The sequence below is a fragment of the Pteropus medius genome, unplaced genomic scaffold (genome assembly GCF_902729225.1).
Source record: "Pteropus medius unplaced genomic scaffold, Ma_sr-lr_union100, whole genome shotgun sequence".
Lineage (NCBI taxonomy): Eukaryota > Metazoa > Chordata > Mammalia > Chiroptera > Pteropodidae > Pteropus > Pteropus medius.
Window position 1 is genome coordinate 5,169,805 of NW_024343733.1, and position 15,300 is coordinate 5,185,104.

At 43.5% G+C, this 15,300-nt stretch overlaps 1 protein-coding gene across 1 annotated transcript in view; it reads left to right on the plus strand.

Annotated features, from left to right (window-relative positions):
- CCDC60 (coiled-coil domain containing 60) overlaps window positions 1–15,300 on the plus strand; it is a 139,413-nt gene that overhangs the window by 68,122 nt on the left and 55,991 nt on the right. The window contains exon 2 of the mRNA XM_039868275.1: window positions 2,588–2,667. Coding sequence (XP_039724209.1) covers window positions 2,588–2,667 — 80 coding nt within the window. The remainder of the gene's footprint in view (window positions 1–2,587; window positions 2,668–15,300) is intronic.

A 15,300-nucleotide genomic window follows, 5' to 3' on the forward strand; every position in this document is an offset into this window, starting at 1 on the left:
ACAAACGCCTACGTCTCTGTTTACAATCAATGAGGAAAGAGAACGTCTCTGTCTGTGGTTCCTTAGAAGATCTAGGAACCGTGCTTCCTGGAAGCCCCTGGCAAATGTCCGCTTGAATCTCATTAGCCCAACCTGGGTCACATGACTACCCCCAGACCAGTCATTGTAAAGGGGATGCGCCCTGCTGTTCAGTTGCAGCCATTCAGGACCACTCCTGCTGCTGGTACCATGAGTACCTCTTAAGGTGTAAGAAGGTCTAACCAGGGAGCTAATATTAAGAGGGAAGGTGAAGAGAAATCATCGGGGGTGAGAGAAAAGCAAATGTCTGTTATGGAGACGTTTTTAAAAGTACTCCTGGAGTGATAGGTACATGACTGAGACATCAAGCAGAGTTTCAATCATTTATTTCAAATTATGTGGCCTGCCTCCTTGGAGGTCCGTCTCTCCACCCACTTCGCCCATCCCTCAAGATGAAAACTGATAGATCTGCCATCAATTTTTCAGCCAAGGGGTTGAAACATCTTAGTGGATTGAGATGAGGGAGATATGTCAACTCTAAGTCATTCCTAATAATCGCTAAAGAGACAAAATTTATAAATGATTTCACCGTTTCCTATCTAGTTGAGCTTATTCAAGGCTATCCCGGATACCATAAACCAGCCTATGTTAAACCTCACTTGGCCACTTATTTATTTGATTTTTGTGTCCTATATACTTTATTTAGTGGATGAGGAGCTGCAATTATGAATATTATTTTGGGGATCTAAGAATCTTTGCTGCCTCACACAGGACATGTACTGCGTGACCCAGAAGACAAAAGGCTGAGAATCAGACAGGCCAGTAAGAGTCCCTGCCTACCACTGCGTTCCCCACACTCCATCCCACCACCCTGCCACACGTCATTCCACTTTGATACAGCTACGCTCCTCACCGTCTAGTTCCACTGCAAAGGCCCAGAGAAACAGGCACCCCAGCCCAATTTCATTTTCAGAGAAAGCGTGTGATGATGGCTGCCGGGAAAACTCTGTGCCTCCTCCCACTCATCGATGTGATGACTTCTGTGAGCGAGTGCCTGACCCGTCCTCACTCTGCCTTTAGGATTCACCTAACACTAACATCTCAATACATCGGCCTCTGTCAGACCAGCCTCTGTCAAACCTCACTTGGCCACTTATTATTTTTTTTTTTTTACCTTTTTCTTTATTACTTAATTAATACTTATGGCAAAGTCATAGGAAGTTCACATAAGCAAAGAAATAATCCCACCCCTGAAGAGAAACACTGCATTTGGGGAATGTGGCTTTCCCTACCTTTTGATGTGTGTATATCCACATAGATCATTTTTCAAAAAAGTGAAAACAGAATCGTGTGATCCATACTTACTGTGACATGTCATACCAAAGAACTCAAGCATCTGTGTGTGTGTGTGTGTGTGTGTGTGTGTGTGTATCGATAAATATACTTACATCATTATATTGTCATTACATTGAATTACTGCATAGTAGTCTATTGTTTAGGTGCATGATTGTTTAAAATATATATATATAGGTGGTTTCCGAGAGTGCTCTTAAAGCAGCATCCTCATGAACAATTGGTTGACAATCCTCTGTCCCCATACAGAAATATTCCCACAGGATGCTTGACAGCAGAAGGACCGTTCGATCTAAAGGCAGGGACACTGTTTGAGCATTTCCTATGCGTTGACAAACTGCCCTTCAGAAAAATCATCACATTCTCCCACCAGTTTCATCTCAAAGCACTCATTGTCCCATAATTTCTTGGCATTTCCTCTCATTCAAAAAATCCTGATGTCAAAGGAACTAATTTCAAGACAGGACAATCCCGATAATAGTTTTGTTGTTTCACCAAACTTGTGGCTGAGAAAAATGACTTTTATGTTAAAATGCAGTTAGTTTAACTCTCTTCTTTATATTGACCCAGTATCAACTTCTGAGTAACGAATTTAAGTCTTGGGAGGTTTTCCCTATGGCTAGGCAAGATAAATGAATACAGGAAAGGAAAAGAAAAACCCATGAACAATCACCTGGATAATTCATTCATAAAATCCTGCTGGGGGGCAGTGAGGGGGGAAAAGTACGTTTGCAAACTTTACACTGACAAGCTTCTGTTCTCCAAATCAGCTGCCTATGCCACCAACCAGGGTTATTAACATTTAATTCTTTGCTTTACTTTGAATATGCTAATCATAGAAGCCTCCATTTTTCAGTGCTTGCTATGAGTCAGGTACTTGGCAATCAATTTAATCATCACAAAAAGGGAGGAATTATCCCCCCATTCTCCTTAAGAAACTGAGGGCCAGAGAGGTTGAGTAATTTGTCCAAGGTCACACAGCCAATCACTGGAAAGAACCAGGATCAGAGTTCAGGTCTGCCTGTCTCCAAAGCTCTTGCTATTTCCACCGTGACACATGGTCCCTCTTTGGCGTAGAGAAGGATGCTTTGCCGCCCAGAATCCCTCCGACCTGATCAGACATCTCAGATAAATGCATGAGCCTCTTCCTGAGCCTGGTTCCACTTGCAACAGTTGTACTAACACTTTCTTCCTTCACTTCTTGGCTTCCCATCAGGTCCCAGAGACGCCAATGAAGAGCATCAAGTACATGGACAAGGAAATAATAAACCTCAAAAAGGACCTCACACGAAGCCGGTGAGTAAGCCCAGCGTGGAATAATAACCCACAGACAACCTGATAGGGATGAGTAGGCTAAAGGGCGATGCCCAGAAGTCCTGTCCAAGTCCCAATGCCTCCCTCGACCCTAAACATTAAGCAGATGACTTACGGGGGGTGGGTGGTGGGGAGGTGTGGGTAACCCTGTAAGGGTCCATTTCCTGGTTGGACTTTTCAGAGGATACCTGTATCAGACTTACATCCCTACTCTGCACATGCTAAGCCCCTGCCTAGAATTCCCTCTGCTCTCCTTCCTGGGCCCGAGTCCAACTCAAGAGAGTTCTCCTATATTCCAGAAAAATCTTCCCTTTTCACTCCAGGGCCTGGCAGCATGGCAGCAGAGTCGGGTAGATTCAGTCTCAAATACTAGCCCTGCTATCTGCTACCTAGTGACACGAAAGGCGTCATTTAACCTCCCTGAGTCTGTGTTTCCTTACCAGTAAAATGAATATAATATGAGGTTGTCAGAAGGACTGGGTGAACCCTGGAATGGCCACTGTCATTTGTATCTGTCCCCACGCCATCCATTCCTCCCTCCATGACAGTGCGAGCAAATTCAGGTCTAGGACCATATTTTCTTTCTCCCAGTGGGGTGAGATGGGATTTGTTTGCCTCTCCCCTTAACTCCTTCCTGGGCCCTGGAATGATCCAAGGTGGGATCATGAAATGGGGCTTTCGGCAAAGTAACTGAAGGCAGAGTAAGAGATGGAGATTCTTTCAGCACAAAGCACACAGGATGTGGGGTGGGGCGGGGGAGGGTAATACAGGCGGCATGGAAAGGCCCGTTTATCCTACGTGTCTCCTACTCTGAGCCAGATCACAAACGAGACATGTCCTTCCTTCACCTCCATCATCTAGAAGTTCCTCCTTCTCCACTGCCCACCTGCATCTCCACCCTTGACCTGTCCAGCAGCACACCTTGATGGACCTGGACAACTAAGCTCAAGAGGAGGTGGGAAGGTGTGGGCACTGAAGATGGGAAGAAGGAAAGGAGTGAAAGGAACTAAGGGAGGGGTCAAGACAGGGCCCCAGAGAATGACATCCGCCCACCGACCTCAGGAGGAATGGCATGTCTGTCCCAGAGGGTCTCTGGCTGCCCACTGTCCAGCAGAAACATAATGTGAGCCGTGTGTGTCATTTTAAATTTTTGAGTGGCCACACTAAAAACAGTAAAAAAGAAACTGGCAAAAGTGACTCTAATAATATATTTTACTTAAGCCACTATATCCAAGGTATTATCATTCAAGATGCAATCAACATAAAACGTATTAATGAGATACGTTACACTGTTTTGAATACACGATGAAAAATGATGAAAAATGGTGAATGATGAAAAGTCCAGAGTATATTTTACCCTCAGAGCACACATCAATTGGGACCAACCACATTTCAAGTGCTCAGTAGTTGTTATCCACTGAATTGTGCCATTTCCAAAATTCTTATGCTGAAGCTCTAACCTCAATGTGACTGTATTTGAAGATAGGACCATTAAAGATGTAATTAAGGTTAATTAATTACATCTAATCCAATGAGACCGGTGTCCTTATAAAAAGAGAAAGAGGCACCAGGAATGTAGATACATAGAGAAAAGGCCATGTGAGGACCCAGCAAGGAGGTGCCACCTGAAAGCCAAGGGGAAGTCAACCTTGATCTTGGACCTTCAGCCTCCAGGACTGCAAGAAAATAAATGCCTGCTGTTTAAGCCACTCAGTCTGTCGTATTCTGTTACGACAGCTTGAGAAGACTAATGTAATAGTCAGTGTTGGGATAACCTCACAAAAAAATGTCCCCAGCTTGATGGGGCTAATGAAGCTCAGTCTGAGTTTCACGTGACGCCAAGCTCAGGGATGAAATGTGAACTTGGCCATCGGAATCAATGGTCGAGACCCACAAGGACCCTTCTGTTGATTGTGGCCACATAGGCCTTTCCAGTGTTTTGAAAGCGGGTTGGAGGAGGGCTTTTGAGGCTGATGCCTTGGGAACCTCAGCACCCCAAGGACCCGTAGGGTCAGGAAGCCAAGAGTTATCTGAGTGGGGGCAGCATCCGTGCCAGGAAGGAAAGAAAGAGGACTGTACAGTTGAAGATGAACCTCTCAACAGGATTTGTACTCGGCTCCACAGTTATGCCTGGAGGACATCCCGAGCTTTAGAAAGAATGGTGTAGCTGGATCAGAGGTGAGACTGCAGAACCATCTGTGTGTCCTGTGTCCCAGTCAGTCAGAACGAATACTGGCCATAGACAGCCATGTTGGTTCCTAGTGGCTGAATATTCTCAGCCTTGAGGTAGATGATTCTAACCCAAATCCCCAGCTACAAATACATCCCAGAATATCTAGGCCCTAGAAAATGAGAGTTTCCACAATAATCTGTATGCTGTAGACAAGAGCTGATAACTAGAGAGACCAATAGATGCTTTGATCTTTGTTAAGTCCCAGACACCAAAACTTGACCTTGCCCGAGGAGGGCAAGAAGCAATGATGAGCCAGTTTGTAACCAGAACTAATTGCTAAATTTCCAGGAAATTTGCATGCCAATTATTAAACATGTCTATTGTTAAAAATGAAACTATATAAACTGACAATGAAATATATCATATTAAAACAAAAATAATAAAAACTCAAAACTCATCGCTTCTTAATGATTTTATACCTTTTACTGTTACCTGTGCTTTTGAGGCTATTTCTAGTTTAGAGTTATCTGTCTGGTGAGAATACGATATAACGGGATCTCCAGGTCCACTGACATTAGCTTGGCAGCTCAGAATCAGCCACAGAGGGAATATTTATGTCACAGAAATCAGCAAATGCTACACACGAGGGCTTACTTGTCCCCTCCCCCCGGAGACATAGCTGTTAGACATCCTGGGGACATGCCTCCCCTACAAAAAAAAAATGACCAAAGTTGAACTTTCCACTAACCCAATATCATAGATGGGCTTAATTAAAAAGCGACAAAGACAGTGGCATTTCTGCCCTCTTCAAGCTGGTGAGTGAGTCTGTCCCTCCTGGCAGATGCCTTTATCACGGCTCTGAAACCAGCCTGAATTTAACATCCTCATTGGACAAGCTGAGCCTGTCCAAGGGCCGGACGCGAAGGGTAAGGTGCAAAAGGCCAGACAGAAAAGCCACAAGGAAGAAAACAAGAAACAACAATCGAATGTTCCATCTGGCCACTCTCCTGGATCCCACTGACATTTAAAGAACCGGAGATTCCCCTTCAGAAGAAAACACCATTTTCCAGGGGAAATCACCTCTCCAGGACATGCAAATCCCACGGCCCCATCTCCCGGTATTAAATGAGGCAGATCCCTAGCCAAAAAGACGTTGTCTTTTCCACTTATTTTTTCAAACCTGCTTCACCTCCTATTAGAATCCAGTCTACCTTGAGCCAAACACCTTGACTGTCTCCTAGACTTTTATTTAATACCTCAGCTCTCTTATAATTCAATTGCACCATCCCTGGTTTCATGGCTAATTTAACATGATGCTAAAAAGAATAAAAATCCAACTGCTCTCCCCTTCGCCTGTGCCACCAGATGTTTGGTGGCACTAAGCAGCTCGCTAGGCTGTTACTTGCCGAATTTCTCCTAGCGGAAGTTGACGATGGGACATCTGTACACGCCCAGTTCTTTGCCTGGGTTGACTGTTGAAGCCAACAATACATCTTTCTCCAAAGCTGCCGGTGCTTTTTACTGGGAGGGTTTTAAGGAATGCGAACATCTCTGCAACAGCCAAAACAGTTAAAAAGTCGAACCCGAAACCACATAATGTTTAGTTAGTTAGGTACAGGCAGTTGCAAATAAATAGTGACGAATTAACCCCCCTCCCCCAACAGGCCCCAGCAGGGTACAGATTATGCAAGTGTTATGAGGTCTGAAACTTTGCTTTCTAGCTATATTTGATAGACAGTTGAAGCAAGGCAATTAGAAGTAACACAGGTAGGTTTTGGCAAAGGAAGAAGCTAATTTTTTTTTGTATGAGGTTAGGCACTTCTTGGTTCCTCCTTAGCTTTCTCTGCTCATTCATTTTCAAGACATATTTACTGAGTACCAAGTATTGCCAGGTACGCACCAGGCATCACTTGTATATATTGGAGTCACAGCACTGAACGAAACAGACACGATTTCTGCGAATGAGAGAAAGTGATATGTGTTATAATGGGGCAGAGACAGCAAACGATTTGTCAAGTAAACAAGCAGGATTTGGGAGAATGCTGGCTATATACTGTGAAGAATATAACACAAGGTGATGTATATAGCATTGTGATGGGGAGGAAGCTGCTACTTTAGCTAGAAGGCTCAGAGGAAGCTGTTCTGTGAAGGGGACCCTGGACATGAATGGTGAGGAAGAACCATTCACACGAAGATATAGTGGGGAGAGGGGTGGACTATTTCAGAGGGCAAAAGGCAGGTGGGTACCAAAGCTCCAACAAGACAGAAATGTTGGCGAAACAGAAAGAAGGCCAGTGTGGCTGGAGCAGAGTGAGAGAGGGTGAGAGAAGCCACAGATGAAATGGGAGAGACAAGCAAAGGCTGGGTCATACAAGGCCTAGGCCCTACAGGGCACAGCGAAAAGTGTGGGTTTTAGTCTAGACGTAGTTAGAGGGTACTGAACAAGAGAAGGCTACGATCTGATTTTTAAAAGAACATTCCAGCCACTGCACAGAGACCAGTCGGAAAGCTACAGTAAGAGACGACGATGGCTTGGATCAGGCAAATAGCAGCAAACTAGAGATACGTGGATGGATTCAGGAGTTATTTGGAGCCACTGGCTGATGGATTGGATGTGGGAGACAACAGAAAAGGCAGGATCAATGTGCCACAATAACCCGTTTTTATCTCTGCCTCCATCGCCCAAATCCCTTTATGAATGAAGCTGATTTTAATTTTTAGTGACTTGCCTCAAAGCCCCTGAATTGTTTAAGATCATGGGTTTCTATACTGGTCAATACCTTAAATGCAAGCCATGTTAAGGCTTCTGAATCGCACCTTATGAATTATTCAAAGAAGACTTTAGCCGCCCCACATCACAGCACCCCCACACCCCGCAGCCAGCGGGCAGACATTAATAAGGGCAAACGCTTGGCCTCACGTCCTTAGCCACATACCCAAAGGGTAGGTCACCACTGTGGACTGGAGGACCCTGGCTCAAGTTAATTGCATTTTTATCATCTTCACTGTGACCTGGATGCCCTGCCCAGTGTTTTTCTGTTTCCAGTGTCTTCATGTGTCTTTGACACCACTAGTTAACCACAGTTCTAGGGCAAGTTTTCTCTGCTTTTGTTGCACAGGTCTCTACTGATAAAAAAGTAAATATCCTTTTAATTCCCTTCCTCGTGGCTAGGGCTGCCTCAGAGAATTCCACCTAATAAAGAACTTAACTACAAGACCAGTCATTCAAATTTAACCATCAAAATATCTTGAACCCTTGAGCCTTCTGTTACATAGGGGTTTGCACTAAACTTTGTTTTCTGAAATTCTTTCCCAAGATGACTGGCAGTGTGCTCAGTCTTACGGCCAGGCTTGGGGGGCTCACATAGTATAGTTGAAAATTCGCTGGCTTTGGAGTCAGCTGTGGGTTCACATCCCAACTCTATCAGTTAATACCTGGCTGGCCATGGAACAAATCAGTTCACTCCTGTAGACCTCAGTTTCTTTATCTATGGTATGGAGTATAACATACTAGATGATTAACAAATATTTGTCGATTGAATTAATGCATGCATGCTTTGGAATTCCTCCAGCATTTTCTAGGCATCTGGCTGAGGGGAGAAGAGGGAAGGTGACTAAATGCATCCTTGAAAAGATCATGTGGCTGCCCTGAGCCAGGAGGGAACCCAGCTCAGGGCAACAAGCACAGGCCTGGCTTCTGTCCCATGAGCTCTTGCAGGCTTTGAGCCAGACTGCCTGGTTTCAAATCCCGGCTCCACCACTTACAAGCGACAGCATAATAAACAAACTGCCTAATTTCTCTGATCCCCAAAGCGGGGTCTGCAATAACACCTTCTCCCTCTCACAGGGCTATTGCAAGAATTAAATGTGTTAATATATACATAAAGCACTTAGAACGGTGCCTGATCCATGGTAGTGCTCAATAAATGGTAGCTACGTGTATTACATGATTCATGTCCCCTGAGTGACTATAACTGTTTTACTAATATGAGTACGATCTCATGGATTTCTACCTATCCCCAATCATGGGGCTACGGCCAGCATACCACACCCAAACCCAGATTCTGAGTTTTGGAAGGCCATGTTTTAGGCACAGCTGGAGCAAATAGGATGGGGGAGAAAAGTCAGGATGGATAGTTCATAAGTGGAGGCTGTGCAAATGCAGCTGTTAGCACTGGATTTCCATATTAATTTTAAATCTCTTCCTATTGGGATTGTTCAACGAGCCATCACTCTAATGGATGTAACCACATACTGGATAATAAAGCACTAATCCACCACTTAGCATAGATGCTGCATGCATTAAGCTCTGTATTTTTTAAAAAGTTTTTATTGAAATATAACATAATACAGGAGAGCACACAAATCATTCAGCATACAGCTGAGTAGATTTTCACAAAATGAACATAACCCACACCCACATCAAGAAAGGGAACATTACCAAGGCACCCCACAGAACCTCTTCATGTCCCCTCCCGGTCATTATCCTACCTCAAAGAAAATCACTTTCCTGATTTCTCAGACTTATATTGGTTTCTCCTGTTTTGAACTTTACGTACGTGAAATTGCACAGGTGGCACTTCTAATAGAGTATCTGGATTTTTTCGCTCAGCGTTATATTTCTGAGAGTTATTCCTACTGTGTTGTACAGCTGAAGTTTGTTCTTGGTTTCCATATAGCTTCCACTGTAACGGGACAGCACAACGTGTCCATTCTAGAATTGATGGACACTTGAGTTGTTTCCATTTGGGGGCTATTACGAATAGAGCCTCAATGAACATTCTTATGCACATTTTTTTTGCATGCCCTTCTGTTGGGAATATACCTAAAAGTGAAATTATTTTGGCTCACAGATACTTACATATGCTCAACTTTAATAGATACTACCAGTTTCCCAAGTCCTATGTTTGAAAGGACTTTTAAAAATATACGAATACAATAATTCTGAAAAACGAGACAGCACGGATAAGGACATATAAACAAGTAATAGAACCACGCACAATTACATCACCGAGGAATAATCCTTAGTCATATTTTGGCATACCAAGCTTCAATTTTTTCTACATATGCATGTGTAGTTTTTGACCAAAAAATCACCATTCTTCAGATACCATTTGGTAATCTGATTTTTATTTAGCAATAGATTATTCACATCTTCCATGTCAATAAACGCACATCTGCAGCTTCATTTTTTTAAACATTTTAGTATGAAAATGTTCAGGTATCTCTAAAGCCAGACAGACAATATAATGAACCTCTAGGCACCCATTACTTAGATCGATGATTATCAACTCACAGCCAATCTTTTCTTCATGTACACGTCATCCTCTCCATTATTTTGAAGCATTTATCATTTTATCTGTAAATATTTAAACAACTATCTAAACAAGGACTCTTTCTAACACAATAACCACAATAATATTATCACACTTTAAAAAATAGCAATAAATTCTTTAATATCAAATATCTCCTCAAGCATAACAACCATCTTAGTGGTTTTGTAATATTCCATAGTAAGAATGTAGCATAATTTAACCAATCTCCTATCATTGGACTTCTCAGTCGTTTTCAATTTGTTCTCTTGTTACATAAACAATGCTTAGATGGACATGTTCAGAGTTACATCATTATATACTTTAGTCCCTTAAGATAAATTCCTAAGGCATGCGGCATTAAAGTTCTCGACTTTTAACCAAAGTCTCCAGATTTACATTGTGTTTCAGTTGCTGAAAAGTAGCTAATGCATAAATGCTTAAAATAAAATACTTTTCTCATAAGAAATGAAAGAAAAGCAAGAAATAAGGTACGAGAGGTTGAAAATACTTCAGACATGACTTTAGCCCTTTTCACTTCAACACAGTCATCATCAGCAAATAAGTCTGTGGAAAGCAAGATGAAAACATAATATGTTCATGAAATAAAAACCCTCTAAATTTATTGGCAATATCCACCTGAGCCAAAGACAGAGCCAGCCTGCATCAGCAAGATCATTTCTCATTCCCAGGATCCTTCACATAAAATCTTTGTCCTACTCAGTCCTTCCTTCAATCCCAGTCCCTCTATAAGTGATTATTTTAATGGTTTTTCACTCAGACGAGCCATGGCCAATGGCTATAATCCATTCACCTTTTTCAGAGCAGGTGAAGACTTCCATTTTTCTTGAACAGACTATAACCTTTGATCACATCTTTGCTCAGTCTTTTCTATAATATTAACTGACATTCTGCAGTCGTGATCTCACTTAAAAGTAAACTAAAATAAACTTTAAAAAGCCAGAAACCCCACAAGTTTTCCAAGCTCATCTCAGAACACCTGTACCGCACTCAGGAACAACGCTTGGGATGCTAGACTGAAAATCACCTTGCAGCCCACTGTGAGGAAAGTGGCTCTGTCATTTGCCCAACTCATGACCCACATGAGTGCAAAGCAATAATAATAATTAAAAAATGGCAGGCAATTTAAAACCTGTTATTCCAAAATTAATGTCTGCAAATATATATTCAACAGGTATTAATTTCCTTATATCTCTATTCCAGAAGTACCTAAGAACAAGAATCATCTTTAAAACCAGTTTCCCAGTCACTTGTCCCTCACTTGCTCTCATGTATTAACAGGTAGTATAATATATCATAGCTTTTGGAGAAAGTTGCCGAGGTGGCCTCCACTGCCATTGCTTCTCACTGCCGCAGGGTGGCGCTGTAGAGAATAGGTCCTCCAAGATCGTATAGATCACACTGGCTTTTCTTCACTGACGTCTCACTGATCCACACGTTATAGCGATCACACCCCATAGAGCTTGATTAGATGACTTTCCTTACACAATCAGGCTACATGCACATGGGAGGTTACCTTTAGGGGCTCCAGGATGCCCTATTCTTGCTCAGTTTGCGAGAAGCTGCCCTAGTGTCTAACTAAGCAAAGTGGTTTTCTGACCCTTTTCTGGCTGAAAACCTTGCAGGGAGAGCACAGTTACTTTTTTCTATTGAGGCACTCAGATATATTACATAAATAATTTCAATGGATGACAACGATATGGAGGGAAATATTTCCCCAAAGTCAAACCTCACCACAACCTCACCAAAGCCACACCTCGCCACACCCCACTGGACTAGGGGGACCCCCGAGCAACTTGCCTGGACTTTAACCTCTCAAATTCCTCCATGAAAACAAAACAAAGTCAGCAAGAATGCTCAAGAAGCACTTTTCTGCTCTGAGCTAAAAAAAAAAAAAAAAAAAAAAAAAAAAAAATGCAGGATAGCCAAATCAAACAGCCTGAGAAGTGTCAAGAATGATGCTTCAGCAAGTTCCCTTAGGTTGCGTCTCAGGCAGGCAGAGTTTGGGGGGTCGGAAAATTCCGAATGTCTCTGTCAGGCCCCTGGGTCCATTTAAAGAAAACGCATGGCCTGGCCTTCAGCACATCTGACTGTGGGTTCAGCTTTAGGAATCGTCCTAGATCAGATTAGCTCCGAACAAGAGCTTCCCGGAAGAATGTCAGTGCGAAGGAAAACAGAACATTATTTTGCAAGATATTCTTTAAATGAGAAGAGCTTATGCTGGATCCATTCAATAAAACCAGATCCACAAACAAGCAGTTAAAGCAGGAGTCTGAATCTGCATCTCCGCCTTGAGAACAGCCTCTCAAGTGCACATTAACTGCAAAGCAACCCTTAGATCCTGTGAACTGTTCCCGAAGGTCTGTATCACACATGCACAGGACTGGGGTGGGGAGGTGGGGACGGGCAGTTTACATCCAGAGCTGGGCTGCTCCAATGCACAATTCCAGGGGCCACCATTCACAATGTATGCTCCAGGGCGAATGACAACCCCCAAAATGCAATTTGCAGAATATGATGTTAATAGTGTACCCTGGGGTTGTACAGTTGAGAAGCCCTTTCATTGTAGTTACACAAACATAAAAATAAAGGTGGGGAGGAGAGAGAGAAATCACAGGCCAGATTATTTGTAAGAGTGTCTATGGTGGTTTGCAAACTAGACCCAGCATTAAAAGGTGTGTGTTCGGGCTCATTTACCTTTTACCTCAAAGATCCCTCTAGTTCTTTGACTTTGCACGTATCAGAAACGTTTGGTTTAGAAAAGTGAATAGGAAATGACCAGGCAAAAAACATATAGGGAGCTGGTGCGGGTGGGGGGGGGACCCCAAGCAGAGAAAACCAATTACACACAATCACAGTTAGGACAGGGCCCGAAAGGGTAGGTGACCACAGATACCTTTTACCAAGTTGCTGTTCCGGGATATGAATTGATATAGGGTCGTGACCACAGAAAACTTTTACCAAGTTGCTGCTCCAGGCTATGAATTGATATAGGGTCTTCTCAAACGCAAGAGGAAGCTGAGAGGTGACTGCTTAATCCTGGGAACCAGAATGTAAAGAGAAAAGCTTTCAGACTAATGCAGCTGTGCCAACCCTGGGTGACTCGGAGGGAGCTGACCTGTGATCTTGGCCAGAGGTTTTACATCTTCTAGGATCTCTCTGAAGGTACCATGACAAGGACCAGCAGTGTCAGACAACCACCCCATGTCCAGGAGGCCATCAGAAGCTTCTGCTCATGGTGACAGGCAAGACTCAAGTTGGGAATCCAGAAAGGAAGCCTTTGACAACACGCCCCCTCTCTGACTGCACCGCATCTGAAATCCCTCCGATCTCCCGTGTACCGACACTTAGTGAAAATGCCATTGCAAACTCCTGAGTAGTTCGGGGTCTCCTGAAAGTACTCCTCACCATCAATCAAGCAGAAGAACATGGGCCAAAAGATCACTGGCTGGTGGTCTTGTGCCTTATTCCATTGTCTGTTGTCGGTCTCGAAATTATAAGCCAGGAGTACTCTGGAAATTGTCGGTGCACTCTAGCAAAATTCTCTCTGCCTGCTAATGCATTTTTTATGTCCACCCTGGCAGGTCCATGAAGAATAATCCTCCCATTCATTCCATTTAGTCATTAAGCACAATAGGTAATGATGGGTATTGCAGGGTGGTGGGGTTTGCATTCTTTAAAAAAAAATGCTCAATCAGTTCATCTCAGAAAAGCGACTGCTGAATTGCCTCCAAATGCTATGCCGTGCTTTTGTTTTCCGAGGTAGCATGACTACCTGCACGCTGACAAGTGGCAGGAGAGGGCAGTGGTTAAGACACTGGCTCCTGGATTCAGACAGACCAGAGTAAATTCTGGCCTTGCCACCTTCTTATCGTGACTTTAGGCAAGTAGCTGCCATTGTGTGAGCCTCGGTTTTCCCATCTTTGTCACACCTGCCTTGTAGGTCTAGCATAGGGATTAAATAACAGGTGCGAGACATTAGGGTCCTGCCTGACACACAGGAAGTACTAAGTAGTGGCTACCATTGGCATGATTTTCCAAGTCCAAGTCCTCCCAGGCTTTTTGCCCTCAGGGTATTTAGCTTCTTCATCACCCACTCCAAGCCATAATTTGCTGCTAAAGAAGATGGGGTAAATAGACGAGAAGAGGGGTGGGGAGGAGAGGGAGCCGGAAGGGACACATTAGACTCCTTCACGAGGCAGACTTGCCAATATTCCCTTTCCAATGAGGTTCAGAACTCTTAATAGCAGTTGCCTAGAAACCGGAGCTGTGGTGGGCTTCTGCCGCCTTCCGGAAATCACCTTAATTGGGATGCATGTAGAACTGGTGGTTGACACTTGGCAGGCTTTTATTCTTCTTCCAGAAGAGATGCGGTCCTCTCATACGAATGCTGACTCACATTAATTAAAGAGTAGCCCTGGGCCAGGGTACCTTTTAACCACACAGAAGCCACTGGGGATGGCGGCCTCGGTCAGCATCTTCTGACGAAAAGGCCATTTTAGGTCACCATCATTATGTTTGCATTTCGGGATGCTTACGAGGACTGGAGTGACTTTAGGGGGCAAGACAGTGTATGAACAAAGGTGTGTGTGTGTGTGTGTGTGTGTGCGTGCATGTGTGCACGTGAACACTTAGGTCACATAAAGCTTGCAAAGTCCAGGAGATCGTACCATCAATCAAAGCTCAACACATGCGTACCGTGTAACCTGATATTAAATGCTGGATCCACGTGCTCTCCGGGAATTTAAACACCACCTGTCGTCATTTGGCATGAGGCAGGTCAGAGACTAAAGAAATAACTTTCCTGAGAGGCACATGGGGAGCCTGTTTCATTTGATCACTTCTTCCAGAGCACAGCTATATTCGAGTTTCCAGCTGAAAAAAATATATATATTTCAAAGGCATCCATTTATCTCTATCCTGTTTGGATGATTCAACTTCCTCAGAGACGGTTCTCTATACCTGATCCATCTGAAGAGAATGTAAATGTCCCACATCAAAGTAGGGTGGCATCATTGTTACTTGCCCCAAAGCAGATGTGCATTTAACACGATTTGAAATGCAAGAATTTCGAATAGTTTAGGTATTCTTGATATAACTATTTTCTGA